This window comes from Nothoprocta perdicaria, unplaced genomic scaffold (genome assembly GCF_003342845.1).
Source record: "Nothoprocta perdicaria isolate Ctin4 unplaced genomic scaffold, notPer1 scaffold_291, whole genome shotgun sequence".
Lineage (NCBI taxonomy): Eukaryota > Metazoa > Chordata > Aves > Tinamiformes > Tinamidae > Nothoprocta > Nothoprocta perdicaria.
The window spans coordinates 70,830-88,013 of record NW_020455523.1 but is presented as its reverse complement, the minus strand read 5'-3'; the positions used below and the strand labels follow the sequence as shown (position 1 = coordinate 88,013).

At 41.1% G+C, this 17,184-nt stretch overlaps 1 protein-coding gene across 1 annotated transcript in view; it reads right to left on the bottom strand.

Annotated features, from left to right (window-relative positions):
- Positions 1 to 5,427: 5,427 nt before the first annotated feature.
- Positions 5,428 to 17,184, bottom strand: part of PDLIM5 (PDZ and LIM domain 5) — a 50,835-nt gene continuing 39,078 nt past the window's right edge. Inside the window, exons 4-8 of the mRNA XM_026041762.1 lie at positions 13,239 to 13,284; positions 11,776 to 12,077; positions 7,703 to 7,875; positions 6,244 to 6,280; positions 5,428 to 5,576 (exon numbers count right to left, since the gene is read on the bottom strand). Coding sequence (XP_025897547.1) covers positions 5,483 to 5,576; positions 6,244 to 6,280; positions 7,703 to 7,875; positions 11,776 to 12,077; positions 13,239 to 13,284 — 652 coding nt within the window. The 3' untranslated portion in view covers positions 5,428 to 5,482. The remainder of the gene's footprint in view (positions 5,577 to 6,243; positions 6,281 to 7,702; positions 7,876 to 11,775; positions 12,078 to 13,238; positions 13,285 to 17,184) is intronic.

Sequence of the window (17,184 nt, the reverse complement as noted above, 5' to 3'; positions counted from 1 at the left end):
TTCCTCTCAATCTAAGATTCCTTTGCATATCTGTAATATACATGAAAGCTATTCTGAAATTAACACACCATGAACGCTTTCTCTCCTAGAAACAAATTCCCACCTTTCTATGAAAGGAAAAGAGAAAAAAAAAATCAAACTGAAACTGAGATGAGATAAAGAAACAGTTTTTTTGATTTCCAGATTAAACAAGAGCCTCAAACTACAAGTCAGATGGTCAGGAAAAAAAAAATAGGTAGTTGCTATTCTTTTGCCAATATCAACACAGACATTTAACCAGCTGGAGAAAGTTTGCAGAAACACCCCTAATTGCAACTGCTCAGTACCTAACAGGGATATGGATACTAGTATCTCCATCTGTATTAGCAGCCTTTGCTTGCATGAATTTGGCTGTCGCTCCGCTCAGGTTATGGGTTTATTATGCATCCCAAGGGGAGCGTGGCCAYGCTGTCTGCATTTTCCCGGCCTCATTTTAAAGCTGCTCTCTGACTAGGTTAATTTTGCCAAATAATAAACTCAGAACCATAGGTCCCAAGTGAGAAAAGTTTCAAATTTCCTTTTCCTGGACACAGAGACAGGATTTCAGAAGAATTCCTTGCTACTCAGAACACAGTATTTGCAGCAGTATCTGTGAGGCATCTGTAGCTCAGCATGTATCGTAATACTTGAGTTTTCCTGGTAGACACGAAAACCATTTACTGGAATACCATTTTTTTCCTTTCCATACCATCTTTTCTACTCCAAGAAAAGTATTTCCATACTTTTGTATGAACGCCATACCCCTTTTGTATGAATCTCTTTGACTTCTCACCCCACTTGCTTGCTGAGATTTAAGAAACATTCTGCTGTAACCACCATGACCAAGACTTCTCTCAAGAGASGATCAAAGGCTACAATGGTCCACTGTCCGAGTAGACCTCTGCCATCATATCCCTCCCTCGCGTGAAGGCATCCTTCTTTCCCCAAGCTTCCAGGAGCCTTCAAAAGCCACCGCAGCAAATCCAAACAGACTGCAGCCATTAAAGAAAACACAAGGGCTTTTTCCATTTGTTAAGGAAGGGCTACCGTGAAATTATTGAAAAGGGTCAAAGCAAAATGTTAACATTACCATGGCAAAATCTGTTCTGCCTGAATGCCAACAAAACACCAAAGTGCTCTGCTCCYGAAAGGCTTCATCAACCTCGTACACAAGGAAACACTCCTATGCCCCAACCTTGCTGTAGGTAGAAAACGCACTGCATTCTCCTTTGGCCACAAATATTGACTCTTGTTATTGTGAAAAGGTCTTAAATAAGGACAGCTGAACACCTGAAGTACTTCAAAAAAGGAAAAAAAAAAAAAACAAAGAAGAAAGAACCCAAAATATATGTTTGTGATGTGACATTGCAAAAAAAAAAAAAAAAAAAAAAATCAGCAAGAGATCCTGTAAATCACAGGGATTGAACTTTACTGGCAAAGATCAAAGGCACATTTTCAAYAGTGGGTATAGAGAAAGGATTGGCTCAGCGGTGCAGAAACCTCTTTTTTTTGCAATGTGTGTTTCACTTGCAGTTCTACCCTGTCAAAYGCCCAGGGAACACTGGAGTAGCTAGTGGTCATTACATACACAGCCCAAGTCCTAAACTACACAGTACAATTGATCAAGAAATGSTACCAAACTTCAATAGCAGCATCAGAAAACCTCAAACTGCTTTCACCATATTACACCCAAAGATGACCTCCAAAAAAAAGAAACAATTTGTTAAGAAAAGTGCCAGTGAAGCCATCCAAGGCCAAARGCAGGAAATTTGCTAGATCATCTATTTTTTCCCTATTGCAGGGCAGCATAGCTGAGTGTTTTAACACAACCATCCACTTCCTTTTGATATTTGCAAAGGCCCTTTTCCACAAATTGAAACAGTSTGAATTTAACTTCTGAATTAAGAGTAGTGAAATACTGGGCCATGAGGAGAAGGGAAAGACGGACGCTGACTACATACTAATACACCAATGCATACTAATATCTTGTCTTATTTTAGCTAGTCTCCACAAAAATTTTCACTGATATGAACAATTGTTCAGCTTGACATTTCCCACCCCCTATTTCTGCAAAGGGCATTGACCAAGTTCATGGTCAATGACTGCAGAAAACGCTCTCTCCCGCAAGAGGACCAAGTCTAGGGTAGACTGATGCAGGAGCAAGAGCGTCAATAAGATGCCCTTGTCTACGAATGATTTACCTCCTGGGATCCGCAGAGACAAGGTGTTCGGGAAGCCTGGGAGAGGGAGCACTGGCGGGCGAGGGTGATGCCAAGGGTGATATAGGTGCCACAGGCTCTGGTCTAGCACCCGTTGCATTGCATCCACAGAGACAAAAACGCAGAAAAAGGAGTTTAATCCACGCTGAAACAGTATGCTCAACAGGAAAAAAAAAAAGAAAAAAAAAGAAATCTCTGCCACAACTGTTAGCACTGTGAAAAAAAMCCCTGAATTTTGCAGTGAAGCATAGAGGAGGTAAGATGAGATGCAATACACTTGAGACCTGGTGTGCTTTTAGCAGAAATCAAGAGTCCTAAAGCTTGTGAACTCCTTAACAGCCAAGCAGTGTATTTACAAAGATGAAACATGTATTCTGGATTAGTTTATATAGCAGGAAACTAGGAAATACWAGAAAACAACTCCCTTTTATGTATCTTTTTCTATGATTTCTTTAGAGTGTTAGCTTTGTGAGGGTCAGAATATGTACTCCTTAATATKTTTTTCCCTCTCCTTCAGTTTGTTCAGTTGTAGCAAGAAGAATCTRGAAAACACTGGGCTAAAGGCCCTCTCCTTGAAGAACACACATCTCAYCGCAATGTGCCAAGTGAAACAGAAGCCACAGAGGATTCACAACCACCAGTTTCGAGCAGCCTGATTAGCATGCAAGGTGAAGTATACTAATAAATAGGCAGACTTAAGAGTGCTGTACATAGGATGCAGATTTAGGAAGGACCACGAAGCCGACCTTGCAGGTGGTAAAGGTGTTGGTGGCAATTCTGATACAGGCGGCACCTCACAGGTCTGGGTGGCCACAGAAGTTTTACTCAGGTTAACAGAGGGCTCCTTGACTCCTGTTCCATTAGGCAAWTCTGCAGGCACGCTTTACAAATATTTACGATGTGGGGAGGAAAAGAAACAAGTCACATGATTTATGAGAGAGGTTATTTCGGGCCTGACCAAGAGTGGGACAAAAATTTTCCGGTGACAACAGATTAGCGAAACTCCAACGCTGGAAAACCCTGGCAAAGCTTCACTCAGGACGCAGTTGACTATGCAGTTCCAAGACCGAACCCAAATCRGTACTTGGTGGGTCAAAATGGTTAGAAGTGGTCAACATCAGAAACATGCTTGGAAATTGGATACTGTGGAATTATAACCAAACCATTTACTAAAACATGTAAATAAAYGTAAAAGCTAGAGTTTGCCTTTCCAAGCTTTCATTAAATTGTTCAAGAGGTGCAATTTACACACTCAGTTTCAAGGAGGGATTTCTATTTCAGTTTGCTCTCCTTCCAAATCTACACAAAAATCCACAGTAAGTTGCAGTTTAGGGGTAAATGAAACTAGAAAAATACATTAAAATTAAAAATCATAGAACATTTGTCTTGAACAATGCCTGAAAAGCTGGGATATTCAGAGGTAAATTACTGACAAGAGAGAATTTTCTTCTCTGTTGTTTAACAGTATGATAGCCTGCCTTCTAGCTGATCATATAACTTTAAACTTAATTGTTTATATAAAAAAAAAATTGTTTTTTCCCTCACAAGCCTTATGCAGTTAACTGTAAAAGGTGTGTAAGATATGATGTGCTTTGGTCCATCTTATAGGTGCAATTTTAATAATTTTAATTGTACTTTGTGCTGTGCGCTGTTATATATCCACATCAGTGACTGTTAGATAACTCGGCTGTTACCTGCAATCTTCATTTTCTGTTTGGCTTTTCCTAGAGGCAAAATGACAAACACAGTAAGCTCCTACTGTATTCCAACATAAACCAGCTGAAAAGGAAAGAAACAGCTGCAAACAGCTCACACCATAGGTCTCCCCTSCTCTCAGCTTTGAGGCTGTAAAATAACACAAAATACCCCTCTGTATGACCTCRAGTGTTTGTAGCAAACACTGATCTATTCACGGGACTCTTCTCACGTGAGTACTTCATGCAATACTGGGTTTAAGGCAGTCACAATGAGTGGACTTCTAAATGTGCTTTACATCTTGGAAGCTTGAAATTTTTCACTATATGTTGCAGACTGACAGTGAATTTCACTTAGCAGAATTCTGACTCCTGTCATATCCCCAGAGTCAGTCGTTTTCTTGCTTTCTGCAAACCTTTGTGTTCATTTTGAAAACATAAAAATATATATTTTTAATCCAATCAAGATCCCCTCTGCTCTGATATCCTTGTACAGTTYAGGTTATTTCTGCTGTGCTGCAGGAATGATTACTTCTCCCACTGCAATCTGCAGAGCTTTTACAAAACTATAGGTCTTTGCAAGAAATGCCTCTGCTAAGGAATCRAAAGATGCAAAAGAAAAAAAAGAGACAGAACTAAGTTAAAAGCAGCTTTTATTAAAATACTCTTCAAGCTTCAGAAAGCATAAATTAACGAATATGCAGCTACTATAATACATTATTTTACAGGAGAACCACAGGGCCATGAAGCTTTTATGAACACAAGAAATCCTAAGAGCTTCACTCTGAAATAAATAAATACCRCCGTCTTATCTTACTCTTCTTAGAGGTTATATATTGAAGCCCTTACATGTACACAGCAACATCCTGCTCCTTTTTTTTTTTTCTATTTTTTTTTTCACTATATGAACAGGTTAGTTGTTTCAGCAGCAGGCTCCTTGTATTGAATTTGCACTAAGAATTTGCACAATACTGGCAAATTTCTTCTTGCTCAAAAGCAGCCYGTCTTCGCGCTCTACTTCATAAAACATTTACAACCACTTGAAACTGGCCTGCTGAAAAGCTAGTGAACTGGAACAGCATTATCCTGTCGAGTACAGTAGTTTGCAATAAGCGTGTAGAATCCCTYCTCTTCTACTCCACTCCCAAATCTGAACACTGCCATTTCTTGATCTTTTGTTGTTTTCTGCTTTCTAACAACCTACAGTAACTCAAACTCAGCAATGCAAATGACTCCTTTAAGGCAAAAAATAAGAATTGCAATAGCCATCTCCTCCCCACTTTGGAAGATTTAGTCACCCGAGTCGTAACGGGTTAAACATATTTTTTGTCAACTAGTGATCAGCACAAAAACATTTTCATCTCTTTTTTTACACATCAGTAGGAAAGTGTTAGAAAAGTATAGAAAAAGCTAGAATTTCTCTTGTAGTAAGGCTAGTGAAATAAGTTTTCTTTTTTCTCTCTTTTTTTTTTTTCTTTTTTTTTGCAAAGCAGTTGGAAAAGAAGAAAGGAAGCCAGTGTTTATTACTTTGCTTTTGCAACGTGGGCAAAATCACTGGACATTAAGAACACGTGCTGAGACTTCATGGTGCCAGTCACGTAATTTTGTGTATTTGGGGCTAAAGACGTGGCTGGGAATCTTTTCCCTGTGGAAAGAAGTGATAGAAGAGAAATAAGAAAGAAAGAAAGTCGGTCTTGGAGCAGTTTCACAAGTGCATGGAAGCATGCAAAGGCCATGCACCACACTCATCCCAGCACCTCCTTCCCGCCTTTCCAGAGGACTGATCCAGTCTTAAACAAAAATCAGTAGAAAGATGCCCAAGGACTGCAACYGCCAGCCAATTTAGCCTCTGAGCAGTTTCCCCTCTGAACACTGCATCTAATCCAAAGCAGCCCGACAGCTGACACTCGTACACCATCTAGAMCGGCAACACTTCCCAGTTATATCTTGCAATCTGACCCATGCTTGCAAATCCAAAAATGYCTGGTTAGATGTCGGAAAAGAAAACACACTGACAAGCTGACCTCATAGAGAAAACCAAACCAGCCCGAGTTTATGGAAAAAGCTCAAACTCCTGGGCAAACATGAATACTGGGCTGCACAAACAGAGGTTTGAAAAGGCTGCTTTATGAAGAAAAATATCTCAATTTTTTACATGCTGAAATATGAGGCAGAAAACAAGCAACACTTGGAAAACACCCAGACTTTCAACAAGGGCACCAAACAGTAATGCATTATCAGTTAAGAATTAAGACGTGCACTATATTAAGGTAAAGGTAAGGTAAAGAAAAAAAGGAATATGTGACACTCACTTAGTCTTCTTTGCAGACTCAGGTTCTGGTTCTTTCACTGCAATAAAACAGAAAAATTTCATTTTCTATGGAATTAAGTAGTACCACTAAATGCTATCCTCCCTCTGCCATACTGAAGCATTCCCCACACTAGGAAATTACAACATGGATCACTGGGAAAGGCRTAAGAAGGAGTGTCAAGAGGACAACAAGTGGCAGCTCAGAGATATGCCTTTTGGAGGAACATGCAGGAGATTTACATCAGATGATAATCCCAGTATCTGTACACAGCCATCATCATGACCCCACCAAGGCACTGCAGAACTCCTATGGGATAAAACTGCGACAGGGAATTCACGGAATTTATATTTAATCTGACAAGTGGGGCTGCAATCATGTTCCTCTATTACTTGTCAATATGATTAATTCACWCTGTAAGGGAACACTGACACATTTGATGCTCAGGTCTCTTATTTTCTTCTTGAAAGGATGAGTACAGTCCCAAGAGAGCTTAAACCCTCATTAAACAGTTTAGTGCAAGGCAATTCCATGAACTGCCTGATTTCAGATCTAACACAYGAGCCCTTTTGTGGGGAGAAGAGCACCAGCCTCTGGAGTAACACTTCCAGTCGGCTCAGAGGGGATTTAATCAGCCCTGTTCCCAGGATGGGTCCAGTTTTGTCATTGCTTTCTTTTAATATTAGCTGTGAAAAGCACAGGAATGAAACAACCACCCACATATCAGCTACCAYAGCCCGAGCGTGACAGAGGTCATATGTGTGATGGCATTTTTGATAGATTTAGCCAGCCTTCTGACCTCTGCCAATAAATTACAAGAGACAGCACGATATGAAATCAAAGCTTTTTTTCCATAAGACAACTGGGAAGGACTTCTGCATCACCACCTCTACTCTTTAGTACATGGAGTCATACCACASCACAAACAGACGATGGAGACATTTCCATGGAATATGCTGAGGAGCTAGGAGTCCRTGTTGCTGACCAGTGAAATCATTGCACGTAATAAACCTCTGTATGACCCACAAGCATTTTCTGCATGCCTAGGGAAGCCTTAGAGCTTTTCTAATGGCTTTCTGGAGTGTTAATTCAGAATAGGAGCGTCCCCAGGGCAGTGATGTGGAAGGAGAGAACAGTAACAAATATATACTTTCTGCCAAAGTCTTTGGGAACAGAAACAACAGCTTGGGGCTTATTGAGAATGCATTAACATCCAAATGGGAATAACCCCAAGTGATGCAGCTGCAAGAGATTCACAAATATATTTTCCTATTCCACAGCCCCCTGAATCATCTTTCTTTCAAGGAGCGCACCAAACCTGTGCCTGGTGGACTTATGAGCCGAGATGGGAAAAATCCTAGAGGTGCGATTAAATCGCTTTCTCCTTTTTTCCCCTCCACTGTCTTTCAGAAGCACTTCTTATTGCCCACGGCTGCTCTTTCGTTAGCAGCAGGCTACTCACTGTGGTCGGTGCCGGTGATCTGGGCCAGGATGCGGAAGGAGCGCGACTGGGTGGTTCCCGTGCGGGGGTGCCAGTCCTCCGTGTCCTCGATGAGCCGCTTCTTGCTGGCATCGCTGTGGGTTGGAGCGTGGTAGAACTCAGTGTAGGTGTCCACGATGTGCTTCCGCGGCGGGCTGCGGCCAGGAAAAYGGGGAGAAATCAGAGAGGGAGAAGCTGAGCTGGGCAATGCCACCACGTTTAGGACAGCTGCAAGGACACACACGGACTGGGGCTTGCCACGGTATCTACAGGCAGCTCCTGCCACGCAGGGAACGCCACGGATTCAGCTCTGGGAACCAAGAGGGGATGCGGAATTGCTCCAATGCAACTAAAAGGTTGCACCTTGCTTCACTACTGCAACTGTTTAACCGGGGCGGTCAATTTTTAACAAGACTAACAAATTTAAACTTTTACCGTTTGGGTGGGTTTTTCCTTGGAGGGGACAGAATAAGACAGCAAGAGGAGCAGTTTTCCCAGCAAAAGCAGGAAGAGGAGAGAAAAAGAAAACAAGAAAAAAAAAGTAAGAAACAAAAATGTGGCTGAGCTATTCTATTCAATTAGTCTTACAAGAAAGCACTGAAATCCAATTAATAGTGTTATTCTGCTGCCATTAAATTCCCATTCTTTCAATTAATTCCAATTTTTAAGAGAGCTACATACCAATAATGAGAGGATCTAATATAGACAGGTATAATATTGTTTTGCTTGTTTTCACAAGACAGGGCTGTATATTTAGTTGTGGTTATGTTAAAAGCCCTGGACAAACCTTGTCCTCTTTGTTCACAAAAGGCCAAGCCCTTGGCTGTGTGCAACAGCCAACTACACGGGATGCCTTTTGCAATTAGTAAGGCTGGGATCCAAACTGACTATTTTGAAAATACAGGATGGTCTGAAGCACAGGATGGAGGTATCGATGCTCCGTTCCCTCTCAAAAAGTCAAAGGCATGGAGCCATTATTCACTCTGGAAATTYTTCCCCACAGTATTCCATATGCTGTTACGAAGCCCTGAGCTAGCAGCTTACAAGAATATAGGGCTTTAAAGCTTTGCTTTCACTAACTGATGCAAAAATCCATGTAAGAGCACTGTTCTGTTTAGAAAGGGGTAGGCAAAACTAATACTATGTATCTTATTTCCCAGTTCCACCTTAGTTATCTCAAAGCATTCATCTTAAAAACTTTTTACACGTGTATTTACTTTGACAAGGCTTACAGAAGATTAGCTTTGCTAAACTACCCCCAAAGACCTAATAATTCTATTTCAAAAAATGAACTAATTTCTACTGTCATTATTTCCCCGCTCTATCTTTAAAGTCTAAGGTGTTTCTGGTAGAGAAAGGTGAGATTCAAAAATGAGACTGAATTATTGATTTGTCAGAAAGGACAAATCAATAGGATGTATTAGAATAGTCAAGCAACTGCTTCCCAAAATCATGTGAAAAGTACCACACAAAATGATAGCAGAGGGCCAAATTTACTAGAACCGACACATGATATTAGTGAAGTACTTACACCTCAAAGTTACTGGTGGAGGGAGGGGTAGAGAAACAAGGACAGTGGCATTCCCAGGATGGAGGACAAGCAAGGAGCACAGACAAAAAAATGAAGTAAAGCAACATAACAGTTAATGAAAAAGGAGAAATTACGAAAATTAAGGCAATAAAGTTGTCGAGTTACAAGGAAATGTAATCATTCACATGCATTGATGCTATTTTAGCTCCTTACAGACCCTACTGTGTCCTTTCCTGAAGCTGGTAATGACTTGAGGAGGCAACAAGGTGGTGCCAGAGGCAAAGGAAAATCAAAGGACACAGGCGCTCCCGGAACTCGATCCACAGCCATGAGGGCAAAAGCCAAAGCAATGAAACCTCAATCATATCTATCCTCCCCTAATACATATAAATAATAACATATGGAAATTACACATCTTTTGGTGCTCGGCTTTGATACCTAGTCTTTCGCCCAAGCTTAAAGCGATAATGTTTTAATATTGTGCTTCTCTTCTCTGCCAGTGTTCCTACTGTAGTAGGTGCCATAGGTGCGGCAAGATTTATCAGTACACACAACTATCACACAAAACTTCTGTGGAATTTAAAAAAAAAAAAAAAAAACAGTTGCAAAATTTAACACAGTGAGAAGCCAGATCACACCATGCCCAATGCAGACCAAACCATGTACCRCATTAAGAAGTTGCTAAAAGAGCCGAAGCGGTTTTGCAAAATTTATATTTAGAACTCTATGAAAGCTATAATTTTGCAAAACAGTAATACATGCTGGCTATTTCGACAAGAAAAAACCATCATAATTCAACTCCAGTGCTGTTGATACTAACTTTGTCACTGTTGTTATCTGCAAGGGAAAAAAAAAAAAAAGTATTTCATATGTTAATGCATTCTTTGCTTCTTGAAATTTTTTAGGATCTTCCAAATCCAAGCTTTGCTAATGCCACATATCATATGGAGTCAAACTTAAAGCTACCAAAAAGCTGTAAGTGAAGAATTTAACCAACAAACACCAATCTTAAATCAAGTCACATCTGTGGACATCTACCTCTTGTAAGCAGCAGGCACATTTTTATGCAGGAGCTGTCAAGAAGGTCTTGAAAAAAGCAAAATTGCAGCTAGAAAGGGTCCTTCTTTTTACTTTTAAAGCCCTTCTAAGCCAAGACTGAGCAAGAGAAACAGATGTTCCTCCCTTTTTCTTTTATTTTTTCCCTCCCCTTGCCCCACAGTCTCCCAAGCCACGTTTTCAGAATATGTGTTTTTCCCAAGTCCGCAAGGAGGATATCTGAGCTGTTATCCTGCAGAAAATAAAGACTCTACTCAATGAACTACAGGCAACAGATTTTGCACCGGTGTTTCTAGCCGCTGCGGCAATTCCCAATCTGCTAAAACATGGGGATAAATCAGGTTGGCCTGTGCATTCCTGTGACACGGCCACAGATCTCACGTACGCAGCTCAATAATGCACAGTTTCACTTCAATCAGGCAAGCTCTCCAGAGGCTAATACACTTTTATCAATTAACAAAAGCTATCAGTACCTTTTTTGGTGATAATAACTTTTTTTAAACTAAACACTGCTTTTTACCTACTACATGACAAGCAGACCTCTGCAAAGTCCAGGCAAGTGGCTCTGGTTTTTATCAGGAATGAACAACCAACCAGAAAGTGGTTTAAGCACAAACAAGTTTGTTCAAACTTACAAAAAACAACCCCTAAAAAACAAAATAAGAACAACAAAAAAAACCTCTTTTGCTCATAGCTAGAGCAGTGCTCTGTAAGTACAACACCAAAAACGTATCCCTGTCTCTCAGGTATTTCCAACTCTCACCACTGTATGTGGTGAATAATGACTTGAGAACATGTTTTGCAAGCAGTGTGTACAATTCTAGTCTAAATAGGTTTGCAAAAAGAACAGTAAAATCTGTTATTGAATCACTTTCCTTTTTTCTTAAGAAAAATTAAAAGCAAAGAAGTGGGCTTTCTTTCAAAATGATCAACTATGCCAAATTTGAATATCTCACAAATATCATAAATTCCACTTCAAACAGAGAGGTAAGTATCACTGTGCAACCGCAATAAGTAATCACTTGGGCAGCTGCAAATGAATATATCCCTTTTCCTTCTGCAAATCATCTCCACAAGTGCTGCCAGCATCGTAGTGTCTCATTCCCAGGCAGGGTGAATCCTCCTGACCTTCCTGACGAGCTGCTCCACATTTCTGAGTGCCTGCTGCTTGCTGGGACCCAAAACCCACAGCGGGACAGGGATGCTGACGCAAACACCGAGCTTGCTGCAAGGTCCACAATGCATCAAGGCGCAAAGGGTCCTGCAAGAAGCACTTGGTGGCCTCGTGCAATTTAAGTTAGTTTAGCATCTGCTGGATTTTGCCCTTAATAAGTTGCAAGAGCCGGGAACAAGGGCTCCCCCCAGGCCGGCTCTGCAGAGGGCCGGCTCGCCCCGACGCGCTCGGCTCCGCGTGCAGCAAGCCCGGTGAGGAGCGCGGCGGCGCGCGTCCCCCACCACGGCCACCTACCCGTTCTGCAGCTTACTGTCCCCCGGGGCGTCCCCGGGGGCTCGTCGCGGCCCCTCGGCCGCCCGCTGCTCGGCACTAGCACTAACATGCAGCCCGGGCGCCACGCGGGGGCTCGGGGCGGCCGGCGGAGGGGACACGGGTGACGGGGCGAAGACGGAGGACGGTGACGGGACGGAGGTGGCTTTGGAGCACGTGGCTGCCCCGAAGGGCCTCGGTGTCTTATTGAACGCCCCAGCGGCCGGGGACACGGCTTTGGGTGCGGCGGGAGAGGCAGTGGGCTTAGCTACCTCCTTGGGTTCGTCCTAGGGGAAATAAATAAGACAAGAAACACACAAAACCACAGCAAACACATGCAATGTTCCTGACAGGGTACTTCTGCTGGTAGGAGAAACCATGGTGTTCTCAAGCACAGGAATGGAGAGATAAAAGCCATGCATTGTAGCTGAGGGAAGGAGCCRGGCATGCAACCCCACGATGCTGGGGTCATCCTGAGAGGCTCTCGTGATGTCCAAGAGRCACATGCCACAAAAGCCAATGTAGGACAAACTCTACTGCAAGATCCACTGGACAGTTCCTGCACAAAACATTAATAGGGGTTTTATAAAGCTACCTTCCATCTCTCAAACCCAACTATGCATGTGCTCTCCATAGAGAGCCACATACATCGTTTATAAGGTGCAACATATATTTGCAACAAAAACATATGGGGAATAAAAACTATCTAGTTTCTACAATTATTTTGGGGTGGGGGTATGAGGAAGCAAACTTTTGTTTTGTTTTCTGTCTCAGAGAGACAGTATTTAGAGCAAGAGCAGATGAAAACAAATTGTTTCCACTCATACCCTCCAGCTCTTTCCAGATTATCCAAGAGCTTTTGTTAAAGCTTTCCAGCAAGGTGATAGGCTTCAAGTAGCACAGTGGGGAGGCAGCAGCTGCGAGTGAGAGACAACTCTCACCCCACTGATGTTCAAGTTTGTCGAGTTTCTCCCTAGATTGGGTGCTGTGTGTTGGCAGGGGAAATTCCCCAATCTATTTTAGCATTTGAGAACATTCATTCATATTAAAGCTGTACAAAATGGATTTTATATTTACCCCGTCAGATCAAAACCCTCCAAAAAAAAGCAAATCTTCTGATGTTTTTGCTGGGAGCTTTGCTTTAGCAGTGTTCCCAGACAGTAGCACTGACAGGTTTGGAAAGAGCTTACCTAGTAAAAAGGATCAGTAGCTTTAAAAGATAATCAGAAAGCTGGAAGACAACATATTTACTTGCACCTTTTCAAGGACAGTCATTTGWCAGATTTCTCAAATCTTTTGGAAGAAGTGTACTACTGCTGCAAAATTTGAATGGCATATTATATTGAAAGGAAAGTTCGAAGGACAGTTCTCGTCACTGACAGGGTTTGACAGATGGGTAGCAGTTAGTGCCACATGCTGCATTTCTTGGCTGTTGATAGTCAACATACCTTTTGTACATGAATGGTGGGATCAGGTTTTGGTGCAGTCACCACTCTGCAAGAAAACAAACACATTATTTTAAAAACAAGTTCCKTCATGGTTAAGTATCTCCCTCTTCCAACACTCCACGTCCACCCACGGCTGTATGAATTATGTTTTTATTTTCCTTCCTTAGAAAGGAACAAAAATTATTCATGTTGAGCCTATGACACTGTGGTTAACACCGGATAAAAGCACAAATAAACAGTAGGAACCCTAACATTTATCAGCAAGTACTATTTGATTTATATTAAAATGATATCATACCATTGGTTAAGAGACATTAGCTGAAATCTGCGTTTCTTCCCTACATATGAAACTGCATCATGTAACTTAAAAGGCCCAGGCAGAAAAMCTGAGCTTTAACAGAGCATAAACTTTATTCAGGCTTTAAAAGTTAAGTACAACATTCACCAAATTCCTTCCCAAAGACTGTTATCCCATTAAGCAATATGCAAACTTTCTGCATTATGTTGAGTCTTCAAAGGTAACTCGAACTCCACAGTAGATAGCAAAAAAATTCCTGCCAAACAAAGAGCGCATTGACACTACTGCAGGTGGTGGGAAGCAGAGGAAATGGAGTACTAGGAAGGACAAAGAACGACCAACAAGTCTTGTTACACCAAAATCTGASCTGGTAGCACACCATGGGTAAAATGTTTTCCTTTACAAATTAATTAACTCTGAGGTTGCAAGGGATGAGATTGCACTATATTCATCTATGCAGAAAGGTCTTTTTGTGCACAGCGCTATTTCCAAGTGATATGCACACATATTTTCACTTAAAAATCCATGTTTTAAAATACCATAGAAAGGAAAGTTAGTGATAACAGAAGATTGGGAACATTTTGGTTAACATTTGGAGTCAGACAGCATACCATTCCTTTATTTCTCCCAAACATACTTGAAACGAGGACATAAATTTGCGTGTCCCAGACATACTTGAAACAATTTTACTTGGCCTTGTTGACTTCAGACCATAATCAGACTACAATCTGTGATTTATCCAGGACCGCATACAGAAAATGCTCACCCAGCAAAGCGAGCCACCAAGATCTGAACGTGAAAAATGTGTGGCGGTGAGACAAGACAGTGCAAAAGGAAATGCAAAGTTCAAGCTCAAAGGCAAAGTGCATCCCACATACACACTCTTAGGAAAATGCTTCCTTCAGAGATTACAGGCTCTTTTATTAAAAATGAGTACTACTACTCTTAGGTTTGTGATGGATATCAGTAGTATAGCAAGGCAGAAAACCAATTTAACTGCAGACCTTTTTTTTTGGCCCATTTTTTAAGTGGGCAGTAGATGGCATCCCACCTAGTCTATCCTGAGACAGGATTTAGTGCTGTTTTGGTTAACTCATTCCTTACTACTCATTAAAAAGGYAGGATGGCTTGGAGCAGAAAGGCAGCTTCTGAATGACTTAAAACCAGCAGCTGAGGAGATTAGTTTATATAATATTCTAAGTAGCATACACAAAAAAAGACATTAGGAAGACCAAAGCTTGGCGTAAGTGCTTATTATAAACAGCACACACTGGAGATGCTGGCAAATTACAGCTGTTTGAGCTCCGGGCTCCAGTCCTGAGAGTTATGAGACCCAATGCAAATACCAGCAGCATCCACTCCTTCTGACAACCCTGATACCGAAAATGAAAGTGCAGGCGGTGCGATTTTTACATATGCCCCGCCAGCATGCCTTGTGTCTCCTTTCAAATAAAGAGTGCTATATTTAGGCGATGTAAACCATTTATTCAGACCAGACAAACACAAGAGGATCTGCTCTGTAAACATCCCCCAAGCCGGTCCTCCATGACAAATATTTTTGGGGCATTTAGTGCAAATCAAAACATTCCAGCTTCCTGTGCGGCCTTATTAGGAGAAGAGACTGGTCTGCGCCCTACTGCAAGCAACCCACCAAGCAAAGGCTATTCATTCTTCAAATTCTCGCTTTAGTCATTTCCTTTCCAAGTATTTTACCCATAAAAAAACATGCCAACCAATGTAACAGGATCCTTTGGTAATTTCCCAGAAAAATCTAKCATAAAAGCCAAAGTTACAGTWTTTCATGCTGCCAAAGTTACAGTATTTCATGCTACTGTAGAGGATGCAGTTTGGTTTGCCATCTCCAAACACAGACCATCAGCCCAAATGCTGTAATCTCGAAGGTCAGTGTTACGGAACCAAACCCAACATAAAGCAAGATGCTTTGGATGAGTCTCAGCTGACCTAAAAATCCAAAAAGCTTCATGAAATCCAGACTCCCAAAGACATTCCCAAGTTACATGTCATGCAGGTCCTTCTGCCCCTTCCTAAGACTATATTTGGGTTACAACTTCCCAAGCAGATGCAAAACTCGACGGAAAAATCACAGGGAGGTAACCACATTTATCAGCATATCTACACAAGGAATATACAATACCATTATTAAACGTAAGTATTCAGGTTTTTCCCATCTCACTATCTTAAAGGATTGTTCATAAAGTTAACCTGAGATACAACAGCAACAAATTGCACAAATCTTCACTCCTAAGACAAAATTCGGGCTCAATTCAGGGTTAACACAGCATTCTGCAAGACTTCCCTCCCTTCTAACAGGAGGAAAAGAAGAAGGATCTCCCCAACACATTCTCAAAACCAAATCCCTTTTCTCCTATCTGATCAATCAGGATATAGTTTTTGACAGTAGGTATTATATTCCTGAGAAGCTACTGGTCTGATCTTCTTTCTGAAAATCTGATCCTTTAATGGCTTTGCCATTTCAGTCTACAACTCTGGTTTTTTGCTTCGCTTTACTTCGAGACAGCAGTCAGCTGGTAGAAAGCTAAAGACATTTGCTTTCTGAAAATCTGCCAACTCCCATGAAAAAAATATGACAAGCAGAAAACGTTTAATGTATATAACAAGCTAGGACTTTTACTAGGGGTTATCTGAACGAAAACAAACGCAGATGTAATTTAAAGCAAAGAAAAAAGAGCTCTCCAGATATTTCTTTCCCTAGACCAAAACCCTTTAGCTATTACAGACATAATTCATTTCTTACCAACCTTGTTCTGGATTGCATTCTTTATAGCTTTCTTTTTCTTATGTCTACATTAGCAGGAACTAGTGCCTTACAGGCACTAAAAACTCGAGCAACCCACCAGGCAGTAACACGACATGTAACTACAGTTTGGACAACAAGTTTTGACATCGATTTGCTTTTGCAAAGCCCAAAAGCATTTTAGATACTAGACAGATTAAGAAGTCTCCCTACTAACCTCACTTCTATATATAAACCAAACTTTTCACTCCAAATGCACTCTTGCTCCTATTGCCCTACAAAACCAATTCTCTCAGGATTAAGAAAAAAAATATTGAAAAGCATTTTTAGAGATGCTCAATTTATATCTGAAAAATAGTCAGATGAACAAYTTTAAGCAGCTTTAAAGCCTACTCTAAAATAACGTGTGTTCAGACTTTTGGTCTTCACATTCCTCACTGAGATGCATTTAACAGACTATGCCGAGAATACTGGTGTTTTCTTTTCCTGACAGAAGAATATGTGCTCATATACCAGAGGTGGTATATATATTGTTATATTTAGCCCAGGAATATWAGCCTGTGAATCACTCTCAACTGAGTTTAAATTTTCAGTAAGTTTAAAGATGGGGATTGAATATCATGTAACACAGCATAAACCCAATGTGAAATACCGACATGTAATACCTTTAAGCCCTTATACCACGCACTCTCATGGACATCAGATTATGATCAGGTAGAAGCAAGAAAAAATATATTCTTCCTTTATTACTCCTTCAATACTCAGCCAAATCGATCCGAGATCCTCCTCTTAAATTTTAACGTGGTCGGGGATTTCATGATTAAGTGTTAAAACAAACCACGCTGACATTTTTAGGGAGGACGAAGCTACCT